At 50.5% G+C, this 17885-nt stretch overlaps 1 protein-coding gene across 1 annotated transcript in view; it reads right to left on the bottom strand.

Annotated features, from left to right (window-relative positions):
* itga5 (integrin, alpha 5 (fibronectin receptor, alpha polypeptide)) overlaps positions 1 to 17885 on the bottom strand; it is a 46610-nt gene that overhangs the window by 15539 nt on the left and 13186 nt on the right. Inside the window, exons 2-18 of the mRNA XM_064299063.1 lie at positions 14874 to 15004; positions 10745 to 10845; positions 9725 to 9848; positions 9572 to 9633; positions 9409 to 9454; positions 9144 to 9269; positions 8861 to 8905; positions 8535 to 8578; positions 8172 to 8228; positions 7369 to 7421; positions 6842 to 7050; positions 6280 to 6471; positions 5835 to 5880; positions 5080 to 5193; positions 3482 to 3537; positions 2855 to 3012; positions 2623 to 2760 (exon numbers count right to left, since the gene is read on the bottom strand). Coding sequence (XP_064155133.1) covers positions 2623 to 2760; positions 2855 to 3012; positions 3482 to 3537; positions 5080 to 5193; positions 5835 to 5880; positions 6280 to 6471; positions 6842 to 7050; positions 7369 to 7421; positions 8172 to 8228; positions 8535 to 8578; positions 8861 to 8905; positions 9144 to 9269; positions 9409 to 9454; positions 9572 to 9633; positions 9725 to 9848; positions 10745 to 10845; positions 14874 to 15004 — 1702 coding nt within the window. The remainder of the gene's footprint in view (positions 1 to 2622; positions 2761 to 2854; positions 3013 to 3481; positions 3538 to 5079; positions 5194 to 5834; positions 5881 to 6279; positions 6472 to 6841; positions 7051 to 7368; positions 7422 to 8171; positions 8229 to 8534; positions 8579 to 8860; positions 8906 to 9143; positions 9270 to 9408; positions 9455 to 9571; positions 9634 to 9724; positions 9849 to 10744; positions 10846 to 14873; positions 15005 to 17885) is intronic.

Below are 17885 nucleotides of genomic sequence, written 5' to 3'. Positions count from 1 at the left end.
CGCGACGCGTAGGGTGTCTCCACTGGTTCCGTTTGTGTCGCGCAAAGGCTTGCGTAAAAGCTATATATTCCCAGTAGCTCTCGCAGTCTGCAGTGGGATTACATCGTGTATTTCATGTTTGTTCAGGACTGTTGATTATGGGTTAAGTGAATACTTTGGTGAGAGACCTTTTTCAGTTTGTTAATTTGGTAATATTTCGTTAACTCGTAAATACGTGAGAAAGTAAACGCTTTCAAGAATTACCATAAACTTAAATCGCAACGTAGCCTGCATAACAATCAATCTCAAACTGTATTAATTTATTTGCTTGGTTAACAAGCGTGCCAATTTCATGAAGAATATGTAATGATCATAATAATAATAAATAATCCGTAATCAACCATTGGGAATTCCCGTGTTGTCTTGTCATTCACGTCAAAACATTTATAGGATCATATTTAGTAAAATCAGCTAATCATGAAAAAGACAGTAACAGTTTAATCTTGAAGAGATATGAACACCACAACGCCATGAACACCGGAAGCTTTGAAGTACAAGTGCGATAGGCTACGTCTTTCTGTGGTGTATTTTCAAATTTACCCCACCCCCTCCGCAAAATAAGACAGCGAAACTAAGTTTGCCTTTTCCCCAGGTTCCAGTTATTTATTTATTTATTTTTACAAAACGAAAAGGCTTGTATTTTTTTTTTTTTTTGGTGCTTATAAAATATCTGGGAGGTAACTAGGGACACACCCCCAGTAATATAAGGATGAAATATAAATCAGAGCATGTATACCTAGCATTTTAGAGCATATTTCTGTGTATAAACAGGCCATCGTGACGCGCGACAAGCCGAAAAAATAGAACTGAAGCGAAAAACTACGCTTCAGTTCGCTTGTGTCGCGCGAGCTTCGCAGCCGGTACGCGACGCGTTCGCATCTGGTGGAGACGACGTCGCCCGCTGCCGTTGTAATAACAGTACTTCAACTACGCTTCAGTTACGCGCGTAATACGCGCGTAGTGCGCTCGCGGCCGATACGCGTGCGGTGGGTGCCCGGCTTAAGACCCGCTCTGGTCTCTCACTCTCACTCAGCACCAGAGCAGGGCGGGCCTGGCGCCGCCAGCAGGCGCAGTGATATATGAAGGGCCCCGCACTCCTCTTCCTCCTCACTCACATTCAAATCTGCTAACTCTACCACTTCCTCCTCTTCCTCCTCACTCACATTCAAATCAGCTAACTCTACCACTTCCCCCTCTTCCTCCTCACTCACATTCAAATCAGCTAACTCTACCACTTCCTCCTCTTCCTCCTCACTCACATTCAAATCAGCTAACTCTACCACTTCCTCCTCTTCCTCCTCACTCACATTCAAATCAGCTAACTCTACCACTTCCCCCTCTTCCTCCTCACTCATATTCAAATCCGCTAACTCTTCCACTTCCTCCTCACTCACATTCAAATCAGCTAACTCTACCACTTCCTCCTCTTCCTCCTCACTCACATTCAAATCAGCTAACTCTACCACTTCCTCCTCTTCCTCCTCACTCACATTCAAATCTGCTAACTCTACCACTTCCTCCTCTTCCTCCTCACTCAGTCAAATCTGCTAACTCTTCCACTTCCTCCTCTTCCTCCTCACTCACAGTCAAATCTTCTAACTCTTCCACTTCCTCCTCACTCAGTCAAATCCGCTAACTCTTCCACTTCCTCCTCTTCCTCCTCACTCACAGTCAAATCTGCTAACTCTTCCACTTCCCCCTCTTCCTCTGTAATTTTCATATTGTTTTTTTTTTTGCAATGCAAATTTTGCTTATTGGACCTGTGTATGTGGCTGGGATTCATACTAGAGCAGCAGAGATTAAGAAACACAGCAATTCCCCTACTGGGGACTACACTCTGAGGTCCTGGGCCTCACACTGCCGATCCTTACAGTACTACAGCACACAGATTCACATTCCTCTCACCCTGACTGTGGAAAAAAAACAATTTTAGCCAAGAGATAGAAAATAATGTGTATGCGTGTGTACGTGTGTACATATGTGCATGTGTGTGAGACAGAGAGAGAGAGGGATCACATTCTGTCTGTCCTCCACAGAGCTCTAATCTAGTACTCATATAGCTTTGCTCACATATGGTGGACAGTGGTGACTTCAATACAGATTAAGCCCAACTTCTCCATACCAGAGAAAACTGGCAAAATACAAACAAACTTTAAACAGATGCCATATGGTCTCGAAAAGCCCCACCCAACCCATAGCTGTTCCCTTATGCTGCTTTTTACACTACTGTAGTGCACATACTATCAGACATTACAAAACAGCCCTGAAAGTCAATCCGGCAGGAACATTTAAAAAAACGTTCTGGCTTACATGCTTAGAAGTTTAAAATGGCCTTGCAGACATTCCAGCCCCTTATCCAGCGGTGTCAAAAACTCAAACTCTCATTTGTGGAAGCGTCAAACACTAATCCATCGTAAGCCATAAATCTCTCGACTGCAAAACGCATGAGATTCAAACAGCAGGATTTATCTGTGATTCGGAGAACGTGCGCTCAGCAAGTGCGCTGAAGGGTACACAGTGTACTGCTGTCTCCTGGTACCAAGAGCTAGCTCAGTCACGTGACCAGAGGGAGTGAAGCTTTACCTTCTGCTCCATGAGCTCCACAGTTTGGTAGTTGAGGATGGGGCGCAGGCCGTGGGAGTCGGCCGCCGCGTGGGGGTCCAGGCTGAAGTTGAGCGCGATGTAGATGGAGGAGAGCTTATCCCGAAATTCCTTCTCGTCCTGCAGAAGAGGAACGTGGTGTTTGTAAGAGCCAGGGCAGACAGGAGATGTTGGGGTTCAGGGACCGCATTTGCGCGCGCGATTCTGGACTGACCCGCAGGTAGATTTTGGTTTCGTGGCAGACGCGGGCCCCATTGGCCACCCTGACAGCTTTCTGCAGAACGGCCTGCTGGGAGTCCAGGAACAGAGCCCTCCTCACCGCCCCCTTCTGCCTCTGCTTCAACCGGTCCAGCTGCACCTCAACCAGAAACCCTGAACCACACACACGCACACACAGTACAGACACACACACACACACACACACACACACAGTACACACGCACACACACACAGTACAGACACACACACACACACACACACACACAGTACACACACACATACACACACACGCACAGTACACACACACACGCGCGCACACACATACACAGTACACACATACACACACACCACACACACACACACACGCACACACATACAGACACACACACACAGGCATTAACATAGTAAACCACAACAATGGGCAGTGGAAGCAGATTAAGTTCAATGTTGAACTGAGAGGATTATAAATGACCAACAGTGAGGGTAGGTGGCCGTTCATAATGGGGACTTCTGTATTACATAATCTGTGTAGGAAATACTCAGGAACACTACAGGAATACTGATGGAGGACATTTAAGCAATGGAAGCAAACCGCTGGTCCTCCAATGTGCAGGTAGCTCACCTAGGGCATCTGGCAGGTGTTTCCCATTGGCTGAGAGGCAGAAACTGAGGTTGACACTGTGGGGAGGAGATAAAAATAGAGAAAGAAAGTTTAGACGAGCAACGTGAACAGTCACACCCTACCTTGCACTTCACATCACATCACGATGCACTATTTTTGTCAGACCACTTCCTGTTTATTGTGGGGTTTATCAAAAACCACAGGTTGCAAAGCAAGTCAAAATGTAGAAATGAGCTGCACCTCTTGGTAGAAATGGCCACTCCCTTCCCAGAGAGAAGTGAGCAGGATGGCAGGAATTTAGGATTCGCTCACAGAGGGTAGGGTTTCTGTGTCCTGCTCCCACCGGAATAGTAAACCAAGCCGCTCATTCCCACAGCAGGACAGCGCATTCTGGGTCCTGGATCGGACCGGAACGGTCCGCATGACATCACCCGAGCACGCTCAGACCAGCCCCTGCACTTCTCAACTGTATCGCTTTACAGACACCACTCTCGCTAGAGAGACTGCGTGCCTGTATGTGTGTGTGTGTGTGTGACTGTGTTTGTGTGTGTGTGTGTCCATATTTGTGCACGTGTGTCCACGCATTGCAATGTGTGTTTGTGTGCGTGTGCACACCTCCCAGTGCTTGTGTGCATGTGTATGTGTGTGTGTGTGCACGCATACAAAGTACGCTACGCGTGCGTATGTTTCCATATGTATGAGCGCCTATGTCTGCACACGCGTGCACATATGCTCCTCCTGATGTTTCCCAGCTGTGCTTCGCTACCAAACAATATCTCATTCAAAGCGGCTGCCAGTCCTGCTCAGTACCTCGCCGCCCCACCCCCACCTCTGACCCCACCCTCCCTCTCCTCCTGTTGCCAGGAGACGTAAACTGTGACCGAGGCACATGCATATAACACAAGAGTTTCATTTATAGAGCAGGAAAGGAAGACGCCAGACAGAAGCACGGTGTTGACTCACACTGTGAGTTACACAGACCAGCCCAGTTATGTTCTAGCACTACGCTACACTCAGGCACCCCTCTAAACTTCCCCTTTATGAGTCAAGCGTAGGGGATCCCCCAGAGATGAGAAAAAGAAGGGCATTTAAGGCCAAAAACTGCCCCACACAGTTTCCTGTTCTCAAGCAGACACTGGAATACAGGGCCAAGACATCTATAAAGGCATACTGACTGGTTGTACTATAGAGATGTGTATATATATATATATATAAACATTGTATACTATGACTGGTCATCAGTAAGATTTTGCGTGTGTATCTGCGTGTGTGTGTTTAAAAGGCCATCTGGGGGTGTTCTCTAACAGTTTACATTTAACTGATCATTTAGCATGGTTATCAGATTAGAGTTGGGAATTAAAAAGCTTTTAACATGAAACCCAGTTAACATGTTCAGCTAGAGATACATGCACACACACAATGATAATGAGGATGATCGTGATGACCATTATTATTTTTCCCAGTTATACATACATACATGAAGGAACCAGTTCATTGTTTGCGTACCAACAGTAACTGCCTCCTTATCAATTACATTAAAAAAACAGTTCCTCCAATCGGGGTCCCTGTAGGAAGTGGGGGGCGAGTCCTACACGTACCAGGAGACAGGGATAGTCTCGTTGCCGTGGGTAACCACGCAGGCCTTCTCCTCTGGGTTGATCATGGTGGGGTACACAGTCAGCGAGGCGCTGGCATTAACGATAGGCCGAGCCCTGCAGGAACAAAACAGGAGATGATGTCATTTCCTGTATCAAGCATTTTGTCAGCGTAGGTCAACAACACAGAGAGGCATCATTGTCAACTCAACAGTGTGCAGGAGGGGTTTAGGGCAATTTGGTTTGAAACCATACAACCTCATAAACGGTTTAAATAAAGGGTTACAGGTTCAGTTCCCAGGTGGGAAATTTAAGCTGCAGCTCCAGGAGGTACTTTATCTGAGTATGTTCTGCACACAGCGCTGTGTGAAAGTACAGCTAAGGCATAAGGGCTAACTGAATGGGGAAAAAAGACCTTAATTATGATAAAACAGACCATCGACAGTCAGTGGTGTGGATTAGGTCAAAGGTCAGACACACAGGTGCTTGAGGAATGACAAATACAGCCTACAGACTAGCCTCCCACTTTCTAAATCCCCCCTACACACACACAGGATTCACTGAACACGGCTCTGACGTCTCTTCTGTACAGCAGGGTGTGCGGGTGTGGGCAGGATGTCGATAGCACCCCCGTACATGTGCGTTTGGTTAGAAGCGGCCGGTAAGCAGGAAGGCACGTCTTGTTCTCCACCCTGAACAGGTTATCCAAGAAGACAGGCAGTTACAAAGAATTATGGCTTTGCATTAAGGTGAATTACCTGTACAGAACCGCCTTGTCAACTCCGAATGCTCCCACTATAAGATCTGGGGAAATCAGAATACACACAGATTAGCATCTGGAATCTAGAGAATGAATGTATGGTCTGAACAAGCAGCTGTGCAATACCCCAAAAGAATCATTTCCAAGTGCATAACCAAAACGTAGACGGTCCCAAACGATTCTAAAAACTCTGACTTAGTAACCAGATAAGATTTTTATTTGCTAAATAGCTTGCTTATGATGAAAAAGTAAATCATTAAAGCTAATGTACTGCCACACAAGTTGGGAAACCCCCACACAAGAAAAACAATGGATCATTAGAAGAAAAAGCAAGACATTACTCTGTAAACTAAAAGTTATGTACAGTGCAGTAATTAGCTCACGGTAATTTAAAGAGTGCGCTAAGGGGTCTGTATGGGAGGCAGTCCCGTCCCTCAGCTCACCTGGGTACCCGTTCATGTCCAGGTCTTTGTTTCCTCGGATGGCATAGCCGAAGCTGGCCGGCATGGTGGCGGAAGCCCATTGGCCAGCCAGCACTTGAGAGGGCGTGTCCTTAAGGCCGCCGGCGTGGCCGTTGTAGATGAGGACCACGCCCTGCTGGTCTTCCCCTCCGAACGGGCAGCTGATGGCCACATCTGGAGGAGGGACGAGAAAGCACGGGAATGAAAAAAACCAGAAAAACAAAAAAGAGCAGTCCACCACACCCCACGGTCGAGCAAAGGGGTACTGACTGCTGGGACAGAGGAAGACTTTTCCAAAAAAGTGACCAACAATGTCATTCCATCCAGGGACAGAAGCCCTGCAAACCCGGCTCAATGAATTCAGCCAACATAAGGGCTGGGGTTAGTGATGTCACTTAGGCAGCCAACACCAATTTAACAAAAATTGTCCTATCTGGATGGATCCCGCCACCACTCCTCTCCCTGCCCCGCCCCTCCTCTGCCCTGACCCCGCCCTTCCCCTGCCCTGACCCCACCCCTCCCCTTCCCTGACCCTGCCTCTCACCGTTGAAGCCATCCTGGTTGAGGTCTCCCAGAGGGGCGATGGAGCTCCCAAACCTGCCGAACTCTTGAGTCCCAGTGAGGGGGGGCAGGCTGAGCTCCATGTCCAGAGCCGCCCGCTGCAGGTACAGGTAGACCCGGCCCATCTCCTCCAGCCGGCCACCCGAGCCCCGCACCATGAACATGGGAGCGCCCACCAGGAGGTCATCCAGCCTGAGACACACACACACACACACACACAGGAACACAGACACACACAGACACACACAGACACAGGAACACAGGAACACAGACACACACAGACACACACGTGAAATCTCACTAAGGACCAGGTAATCATAACATACAATGTATTCACTGAGGTTGTTAAATGACAGCCATTAAAGGGTCTTACAAACTGCTCCAGACTGAGGGGTCTCTACCCTGGTACTGTACCCCTCCCTACCAGCCCCAGACTGGGGTCCCCCCCCTGCATGATGCCCTTCACCCCGCCATTACCACACCGCTGCCCATGCTGCTGCCCACACTCACCCATCATTGTTCACGTCGGTGGTCGCCACTGCATACCCGAAATAAGAGCCCATCTGGAAAACATGAGAACAAGCATCACCTTCCTGTACCCAAACACACTGGCAAACACACATACCAGCACGCACACAGATATGCACATGCACACAGACACGTGTATACACACACACACATGCACATGCAAACACACACATCTATATTTAAATCTTTTATGATAACTACCTGTACGTTTTTGGTTTTATTGTGTTTTATTTATTCTTAATGGCGGTCATATTGAATGAGCTATGGTGCGCTGTCTCAGAACAGCTCTGTACGGCTGCACGCGCGTTGGAATGAGGCGTCGGCCTGCTCTAGCACTGACAGCAGAGCGCTCTCCAGCTGGGCTGCTACTGTGCTGGCCCCAATCGGAATAACTGCTCTTCAGCTGCTTTGTGACACGCAGCTCCAAGCACACCGCAGAACTTTCATTCCCCAGATCGCTGAGGCTTGCACATAAAACATTTTTCTTGATTTTATTAATTCGACCGCAGCGATGAGGGCATTAAAAATATATACGCTATTTCTTTTACGGGATCGTAAAAGTCTTGACTTTCGAAAACAGCTCACGCGCTCCCTTCGTTAACTAGGGTCTTCAGGTGACCGCACGCTCAAGAACGCCCAGCAGGAAACGGCTACTGAAGGAAATGACTCTGCTGGCATTCACAGACCGAATTGGGGTGTAAGCTGAGATCGGGCAGAGCACATAAGAGCACAGAACCGCCACTGCGCCATGACCCAAAGAGTCAAACGGCACCCGACACACTCACCTGCTCGCCAGTGAAGTTCAGCATCGATTTCATATTGGTCCCGTTCAGTAAGGACACCTGGCAAACAGACAGAGCACAGAACCATAAGCCAGTAAAATCACACTGTAGGAAATTTGAAAAAATTTAACTGTAACACCATGAGTAAGGGGCTGGCTGTGGAAAACATGCACTGTGGCCCTGCCTTCCCTCTGTAATGCAATCATCCCAGCTTTACATATCACACCCTTCTTTACGATTCCACAACAACAAACTGCATCGCTCTCCCATTCCTCCATCTCACTTCCTCATCCTCTCTCTCTCTCTCTCTTTGCTCCCCCCCCCCCCTTCTAAAGACATAACAGAATCAGAGTGAAGGGTCCTTACCAAGCCATAGAGCATGACTCCTTTTGGGACACCTGCCACAAAATCTGCAAGACACACAGACAGGAAAAAACAAGGAGAAATGGGACTTAGGAAAGGAAACGCTGACACAGCTATGGTTTTTTCTGAGCCCTGAAATTCCAGAAAACAGTTTTTTTTTTTAACTGAAAGGAATCTTCATAGATTCCAGGTTCAGTCAGAAAGGAGAGGCATTCAGCTTTAATCAGAGCAAAGGCAGCAGTTGTAAATTTTGCATAGGGCCTTAAATCTCACCCATGTCGGTGGAGCCAGGCCTAATCGTGCATGTATGAGGGAGGTGTTGAGCTTACCTTCTTCTGCATCTCCACTGAATTCCCCCACTGCCACAGAGTACCCTACAAGACAGTGAAAAAGCGGTGTCAAGCAGAGCTAACTTCCCCAATGGACCCACAGTGCAACGTTGCCTTTTTTAATGGGACAGTAATGACATGAACATTATTATGTCTGGACAATCTTATCATTAGCTCATCATTAGCACAAGAAAAATGTTCATTTTCCTTTGGCTAAAAATATTGGAGACTAAACAGGAAGTTGAGGGGAAAATGGACAAAGAGCTAAAATGGCTGCCGTTACCAAGATAGCTGTCGTCATAGTTTCCCTGCGCTTGTCGGGTCTGGATCTGGCCCGGTACGAACAACAGGAAGTACTGAGGGTAGTAGGCATCGACAATTTCCTCCTTTGCGGCTGAGATAAGCTGGCCTGGTAGGAACGGGGGCAAAAGAGTGCAAAACAGGATATTCATTCACCCCATTTTGCTCACCGATGGACAGAATGAAGCTTTGTTTCCATTCGTTTCTGAGGACATCAGTTCAATTCCACCTTTACCCCTTGTGCTTACCTTGCCAGTAGTAGCTCCCTGGCCCTCCAAGAACTACTTTCCCAGTCTAGAATACAGTGAGAGAGAAGCAACCGATCGTGAAAACAGACAAATTCTGCACGGCACCGATCAGCATCAGACCTTAAACAAGCTCAGATCATGGAAGGTTCTCTCGGCACCTCACCTTAGTGAAATCAGCGCTGAACCCGCCCTGGCAGTATCCCTGACCGGCGCGGCCGTGCCTTTCTAAAACACACAGAGGGCTCAGTTACGGATTCAGCTTCCACAAGGAAACTGCCAGAGAGCACTGGTCTCCTCGCTGCCCGCAGTACCATACCTGTGCGGCAGGGGGCAAATTCCACAAACTTGGTGAAGTTGTTCACCGAGAGGTAGCAGGTTCCCGTGGCGTCCGAGAGCGGGATGTCCTCTTTAGTTCTCCAGTAGTAACGAGGGGCGCAAGCCTACAGCAGAATTGCGGAGGGGGGGAGGGGGGGTAGGTGTCAGTTCCACAGTTACCCCTCCCATTCCACAAGTCAGGGGGGAGCGACCCGGGTTGTAAAAACAGTCGATGCAAATTAGTGTCCACGTCTGTTTTTACAGCTTCATTGTTCTCACACTTTTTGTCTTGGCTGAAGTTGAACTGACAAGAGAAAATGCTTATTTGGTGAGAAACAAATAAACGCAGGATCCACAGGGCGAAGGCTTCCTTGACCTTTGAAATTCCAAAATGTCAAGTAGTAGACAAGTGGTATACAAGGGGTAGGTGAGCCCCACTTACAAACAGCCTCCAGCTCTTTTTGGGGGGTATTCACATGACCGCCCTTCAGTTTCTGCCAAATTGACCTTCAAGTAGCCTTCAGCTAGCCTTCACACAGCTACGGGATTGGTCAGTCCCTGGATTTGTGATTCCAGTATGATTTTTACTCAGGCTGAATCAGCAGTGCAGACGCAGACATATTTATAGTGAGTCAGTGTAATCAGGGCACAATGCTTTGCTTTAATGCTTTATTTAGGCCTTCCATAAATAAACAGGCAAAGCGGGGGGGGGGGGGCCTCCCTTTGTTTACCAAGTTACTGTTAGAGACACAGCAAAATGGGGCAGGGTGGGGAACACTGAGAAAATATGTGTATAGTGACCCCAGCTGATATTTCCATGAGTCTAAAGCGATTCTATAAGGAATGAGTTTGATTCCAGATCATGGACTCGTAGGTGAGGTCGATTGTGGCCTGGCACGGTTAGACATAGTCAGACCGTTTATTCCACACTTCCTAATAACACAGACCCCGATTGGTCACCTTCAGCTCAGCTCACTGATCCACCCCCCCTCCCCCACCCCCCCGGCGAACCAAATCTTACCAGGATGGTGTTGCCATGGGAACGTACTGTGGCACCAAACCACTGGTGGGACTTGAACTCCACTTGGAGATCAGTGTCGTTGACGTGGTAACTGCGATCCCCTGTGCAAGAGAAGGGCACGCAAACGAGGACGATTACAGTGATTGCAACACAAGCGCTATTCTTCCCAACCTCCCCCCTACAGTCCACTTCCTGTTTCCTCAGAATGCTGGGTCACCTAATGTGCAGAGCTTCTCCCCAGTTCTCTCTTCCTCCTGAACCAGCAAGTCCCAGTATACAACCTCCCTACACCTGGAACAGATTCTTTCACTTCTAATGCTGGTATGACCTCCTGCAGATCCTGTAGAGCACTGAAAATGCTCAATGAATGACTACTTCATTGAAAACTAACCAAATCCATGACGGTATGAGAGAGGCATTTTGTTCTTCAACAGATGACAACAGATGTTTCTTTTACAGCGATCAGCACTCTGTGGGTATTTAGCCGGTGTCTAAAGGGTTGAAGCGTTTCAGATACAAATTAGATCCGTGGCTGCAGCACATATGCTTCACAGTCGGCTGAAAAGCGGGGTCGAGGACCAATCAATGACCTTCACGGTTGGGGTATAAGCCGCCCTGTCCCGGAGGTAAAGAGAAGGGTCAGGGTTCGAACGCCGCCAGGGACCACCTTGTTGACCCGGCATCTGCGAGGGCCAGCTGCCCCGGCGGGGCTGTGAATCGGCCCTCTCCACAGGGCGGTAAGGAACAGGTAATGGGAGAGGTGGCCATCAGGTACACCGGGAGGGGAAGGGGGGCGGGGGGGCAGGCACAGCAGCTCAGGGGTGCAGATGGCCAGACTGAGTCAAAGCGGAGCTTTCAATGTGAAAAACATTGAGAGACTCGATCCTCCCCACAACTGTGAAGCACTTTGAGATGAATGGCAGGAGTTAAATGTAATACATAATTATTATTATTATTATTATTATACTGACACTGTTGGCATTACTCATAATTATCACGGCAAACAGTGTTCGGTTACAATTGCTGAGGTGGTCTCTCTGACCCAAGATCATCTCCGAAACACACAAGGCTGAAACGCTCCAAACCCCATTTTTCGGCATCCTGGCGCTATGAGCGACTCTGCAGCGAAGGACGGCGCGTGCGGCTGCCTTAATTACGGCCGCGGCGTGCGGGACGAGTGTTGGGGTGAAAGGAGGTACGAGTGAGGCAGAGGAGAAAGAATTTCAGCATTACGTCAGCCTCCATCCCCCCACGCGCCCCCACGCGCCCCCACGCCCTCCCTCCTCCCCCCGCCAGCCTGCCGGCACGCTCTCCACCTCAAAGGGGGGGACGACAACAATGTTTTTTAAAAGAAATTTAAGAAAAAAAACATTTTTTTAACACGACAGTCTGAGACATCCAGGCTACCCTCCAAGAAAAACAGCACCCATGTTTGGCTTCACAAATTCCCCATAGTTGCAGATCAATCAGGCGACACCAGCCACTCCCCTGTCCCTGTCCCCACCCCAGCCCCCTGCCTCCCCCCCCCAGCCCCTAAATCCACCTCTCACAGAACCCCGCCTCCTGGGTCAGAAAGCACAGGGATTAGGGCTTTTAATGACGTTGGGGAGAAAGATCTACCATATCGCACCCATCCGTAACCCCCTCCCACCCCATCCCCCAGTTCTGTGTGCGGCCTGCCAAAGAAAACAGGCCTCCATGTTCTCATTACTGAACTCTGAGAGCGTCGGCCCCCCCTGGAGCCCCTCCTGAGGCACGAGGGACACGCTTTCGCTGAAGAGCCTTCGTGTGCGCGTGTCGTCCGATCCCTCGCTCTGGGCTTACAGGCCTCGTGAAACACTTCCACAGGAGACTCCATAAGCACGTTTAACATGCTGTGCCTGCTATACACATTTTATATAAATTTATATACAATTTTATATAAAGCTTTTCTCAAAAAAATAGTATTTTTTCTCATTGGCGAAACTGAGACACGTCATGGCTTTGCATGATCTCAGCTGCAGGGACTGACCGCAGCCATGGAAGCCCGGTGCTGAAGTCAGAGAGAGGCTCTGCTGGTTCTGCAGTTATGGGAAAGCAGCTGGCTCTTAAACCACTTGCGTAAGAGTCGCCATGTTCCCCCCCCCCCTCTGCGGCTTTCCTCAGGGCCGTGAGCCCAAGGAAGGCCTGCCTGCCGCCCGAACACGTCCGTCCGTCCGTCCGTCCGTTCCCCGCGCGTCCGCCTGGCTCTCTCATTCATCTGTTCAGCGTGACGGAGGCTGGCTGAGAGAGCTCCTCAGGGACCCGACCCAGCCAGGGCCCCAGAGCCTGGGGGGGGGGGGGGGGGACTGCCTCTGCTATTCAGCCCTGTCTTTTCCTGCTCCCATGCCAACCCTCTGATGTCACCGTGAGAGTGGAGATGATGTAACCCCGCCCCCAGATGGCCCCGCCCTCTCTGGCTGACCCCGCCAATTGGCCCACCCACCCCACAAGCCCACGTCCTCTGGGGACCCAGCCAGTCTGGACTGTGTCTACAGGCACTCTGACCTTTGAACTTTGAGTGAAGTGCGGGTGGAGCGTATGGAAGGTGGGGGGGGGGCTCCACAGTCTAGGGTGGTGTCCTGGGAATGAAGGGTGCATGGAGAATGGAGGAGGGGGGGTAAAATAAGGAGCAGCGACAAATGGCCAAATTCAGTCATCACATCAGCTGCCCCAGAGGGAGTGGTGGTCGGAAGGGGGGTGGGGGGGGGAGCCTCCGTCTATGATCCTCGGGTCGCTGCCATTTTTGCTTCCTGTTTATCTAATGGAAGCTGCCAAAATAGAAGGCGGGGCAGTCCCTTGGCCTAATTTCAAGAGCTAATTCGAGAGGTCAGACTATGGGCACCGACAACCTAATAATGCTTGTGCTAAAACAAAGGGATTCAATTGATTCAGCTTTTAACTGTGGCTTATCAGCAGAGCCACAGCAGTGCGTGAGGTCACTGACCTGGGTGCCAGCCAGCTTCTCCATGTGCCTTCAAAGGCAACACGAAAGCATTTTGCGTTTCGCGACCCGGTACATCCACGTGAATATGTCCCCTCGGCGTCACAAACAATGAATCACCGAATACCTGCGGTTAGCGAGTGACCGGCTGCCAAAAGCACAGTTCCCCTCTCTGTACGTGTGTTCTACATGCTGTTCTCATTCGCTGAGCTCCAGCGGACGCGCAAGGAGCCGTTCCAGGCGAATCCGTTTTCCGAAGCCAAACTCTCGAGTGCGCGCTGGGTGAGAGTGTGCCAACAAGAAGGCCGAAATAAATACATTTTTAACTCTCTTTTCCCCCCTCAGCCCATCCGTCACTCTCCTCCTCTCTCTACTTTCTCCTCCCTTTCTTTGCTTTCTACTCTGTCTCTCCCCTCCCCTTTCTCTTCTTTCTTTCTCTCTCCCTCTCCCTCTCCCCATAGGTCTGTGCATTGTCAGCCCCTATAACTGCGGTAGGCCCAGGTCTGTGTTTCAGATCCACACAAAGCTCTCACTGTCAGCCTCCCGTCCCTCTGCCCTGCTCTCCCACACCCCCTCAAAAACAGCCTTCTGCGCCCCCCTCCCCTCCCGCTTTACCCCGGATGACCTCATGAAGCTCGGCTTTGTTTTCCAGGGCCGGCACGTTCCATGGAAACGCACAAACTTTAGAGGAAACCCCACAAATGAGTTACAGGGGAATCTAACTGCTCAGGCCTGGACCTGCCTCCACCCCAACCAGCATAAAGAGAACAGTCTATCAGATTTAAGGTGGTTTCTTAAAACAGGAACCAAGTGTAACAACCCCGCTCCCCCTGCCCAAAACACACACGCACGCACGCACACACGCACACACGCACGCACGCACACACACACGCACACACGCACACGCACGCACACACACACGCACGCACACACACAACCTCCACTAACTCACCAGAAGACATGATAAGAAGTGAGCAGAGGTTAGCTTTGTGTTTTGGTGTTACAGGAAGCAGGGACAAGAAATGAACGAGTGTCTGTCAACAGCCTGGCTGTTCAGCTGAAAGACATCGGCACCAGTCCCCCTGCTCAAAGTTCACCACGAGTTCATTCAGCGAGAACTTAACGCTGAATGAACTTGCCCATGCTACTGGAAAGAGCCAATCTTACCTTGATCATCAAACTCGATGGCACTGCACTGTGATTGGCTCAGGCTCCAGGGACAGTAGTACACTGATCCTCCCTCCGTGATGTTAAATTGGCTGGTGTTGGCTTTGGGGGCACCAATAAGGACGCTGACGCTGTTCAGAGGGGAAGAGGACAAAGCAGCATGAATACAATGGGCAGCAGTGAACAAGATCTTCCGACCTTTCAAAACAAACAGAATAAAGGGACAAACGCCATTTCACCCTCTACTGGTGATACACCATTACTGCAGGAGCTGTGAACCTCAGTCAGTGAAACAACCGCAACTACAGCTGCTTCTGTAACGAGTGTGACACACTCACCCGTGGTGAGGTCTGAACCCAATGCCTCTCACTCTCCCAAAGACTCCAAAGACAAACGCGCTACCGGCAGCTAAAGGCCCTATATTGCCATGGGCTAAGGGGCACATTGTTACTATTGAACACGGGGGCTGAGCTTCCAGAAAGCGTCGTCGAAAGCGCCTTCGCTTTACTGCACCTCAGTGAGCTTACTAGCTAACTAATGAGTTGAGGGACAATCAACTGAAGCAAAAAACGACCGCTCCGTCTCAGACATTATTTATCACGTCTGATGTCAAAGTGCACCCTGACCGCTTACATCACCTCGGCAAACTGTTACACAAAACGGCCCCCTGGGAAAACAGGAGATAGCAGCACCCAAAAAAAAGCACTGTGGTCCTCTGGCCCCGCCCATGGGGCCCCTGGTGAGACCTGCGGTGGTATCTGGGTCTGGGACGGCAGGGGGTGAGACAGCGGTGTGTAAACAGACTGACGGTACACAGAAACTCCCCCCGTGACCCTGAGCTGTGGGCCCTCCGCACGGTTTCCATACAGAGTGCGACCCGCCGCCACATCGCGGCTCGCACAGTCACCCGCACCTGGAAGGGGGAGGCCTTCGAACGCCCCGGCTGACCTCAGAGAGAGAGAGGGAGTCTCACATAGTCATTTGTATTTTCTAGAACTTTCTAGCACCTAATACCACATCCTGCTTATATCAGCTCTTAGACAAGAGACACAAGCACCAGGACATTGTGGCTCAGTTACCACACATATTCACAGAAGCACAAGTGTAGGTGCAGTCACACACACACACACACACGCAAGCACATGCACACAAACACGCACACACTGTCTCTGCCAAGGCAATCTGATCTTGGTTCTGCTAGGTTCAAGTATTTGACTAGTGGTGGCTGGGGAGAGAGAGATTGGAGCGATAGTTGCTAGCAGCCGCTAATATGTATGCAACCGACCTCAAATTGCCTTTTCAAATGCAGTCAAGCCTCCGCCATTATAACAGCGCTATTAGCACTTAGCAGATGTGCGTCCCTACACCGGACCGTAGCGCACATGCGAACGCAGCGCGGCCATGTGTGCTTGTTTACCCCCCCGCGCTCACACAAGCGCTCCTGTCTTCCATCAGCGAGATTACGCACTCTCCCTTTCCCGCCCACAGAAAAGCACCTCAGGAGCTGCGAGAACGGCAGACCTGGAGAAGCGTTTATCAGACGCGGCTGTGGGACGCTGGTGTCTTTACGTCAGAGCCAGACCCATTACCGCTAATGTTTCCGCGTACTCCTCTATCCAGGACTAACGCACAGAGCCAGGGTCTGTTTTTTTATCCATATAATGTGCACTTCCACAGTGGGGTATTTGTCGAAGCAGCTCAGGTTAAGCACTTTGCCCAAAGGAACTCCAGCAGGGCCCACCCCGGGGCTCGATCCCACACCCTTCTGGTTAAATGCGCCCCGCTTCCCACACGCTGGGGTTCGGGGGCACTTTAGAATGCCGGTCCGCCACTGCCTGGAGGCCTGCACCTTGGAGAGCCGTTACCATGGCGACCAGTCACCGGGAGGAGGCCAGGTCAAAGCTTGGCGGCGTCTCTCCCCTGATCGCACCAGTGAGCAGCGGAGTGCTGTAATTGGAGGGCTTTCTCCAGACTGCATAGGCTGCATTCTTAAAGTCCAGCCATGACCTCACCGCCATTATTCCATTATGCTGCCATGCCCAGCCAGGAGAGGGAGGGGGAGGGAGGGGAGAGGGTGTGCGTGCGTGCGTGAGTGCATGTGTGCGTCCGCACATGCATGTACTTGTGAGAGAGAGAGAGTGTGTGCAAATGCGTATGAGCGAGAGTGTGTGTGAGAGCATGATCGTGTACGTGTACATGTATGTGTGCATGTGTGCGTGTGTGTGTATGCATGTGGGTGCTTATGTGTGTCCGTGTGTGTGAAAATGGGTGCTTATGTGTGTGCGTGTGAGTGTGTGCGTGAGTGTGTATGTGTGTGTGCGCGTATACATGTGCGTATGTGTACATGTATGTGTGTGCATGTGTGCGCGTGTGTGTATGCATGTGGGTGCTTATGTGTGTGCGTGTGAGTGTGTGCGTGTGTGTGCACATGTGTGTGTGCATGCGTGTGTGTGAGATAGAGACTGTTTGTGCATGAGTGGTCTTGAAACGCAGGAAATGTGAACCATTTCCTGCCCTGGGTCTCTCCGTGATGCACAAAGGGAACTAAGACCAACTACACTCAGAATCCCCCTGGCGAGCTCGCCTACAGTAGCAGCATTCAGCCGTCGCTGAACACGGAACCCTGATCGCTGGAGCAGGGCTCATTAAGCCGCCCCGCAGCCATCGCACTCTGCTGAAAGGTACCCTGGGAATGGAGACAGAAGAGGAAGTTCCCATGTTGTGATTAGGAGGGAAAAATCCCGCCGAAGCAGAGCATGGCCCGCGGGCGAGACAAAACACAAGCGCGGCGCAGCAGTGATTGACAGGAACCAGGGTTCTTTTTTCACCGCGGAGAGCGTGTGGGAACGCGGGGGGGGGGGGGGGGGGGGGGCGGTCGCGGCCAAAGCCGAAATAAAAGCGGCCGGGGGCTTCGCGGTCCTGAGCGAGAGCGCGAAAGAAGGTGGTTTTTTCGAAGCCTTTCAGAAACGTTCTGGGGATCAGGGTTTTTCGGCCGTGCAGCAGCACCAGTGC

This window comes from Anguilla rostrata, chromosome 11 (assembly GCF_018555375.3).
Source record: "Anguilla rostrata isolate EN2019 chromosome 11, ASM1855537v3, whole genome shotgun sequence".
In the NCBI taxonomy this organism is placed as follows: domain Eukaryota; kingdom Metazoa; phylum Chordata; class Actinopteri; order Anguilliformes; family Anguillidae; genus Anguilla; species Anguilla rostrata.
Note: the sequence above shows the minus strand (reverse complement) of the source record. Positions and strands in the feature narration are given on the sequence as shown.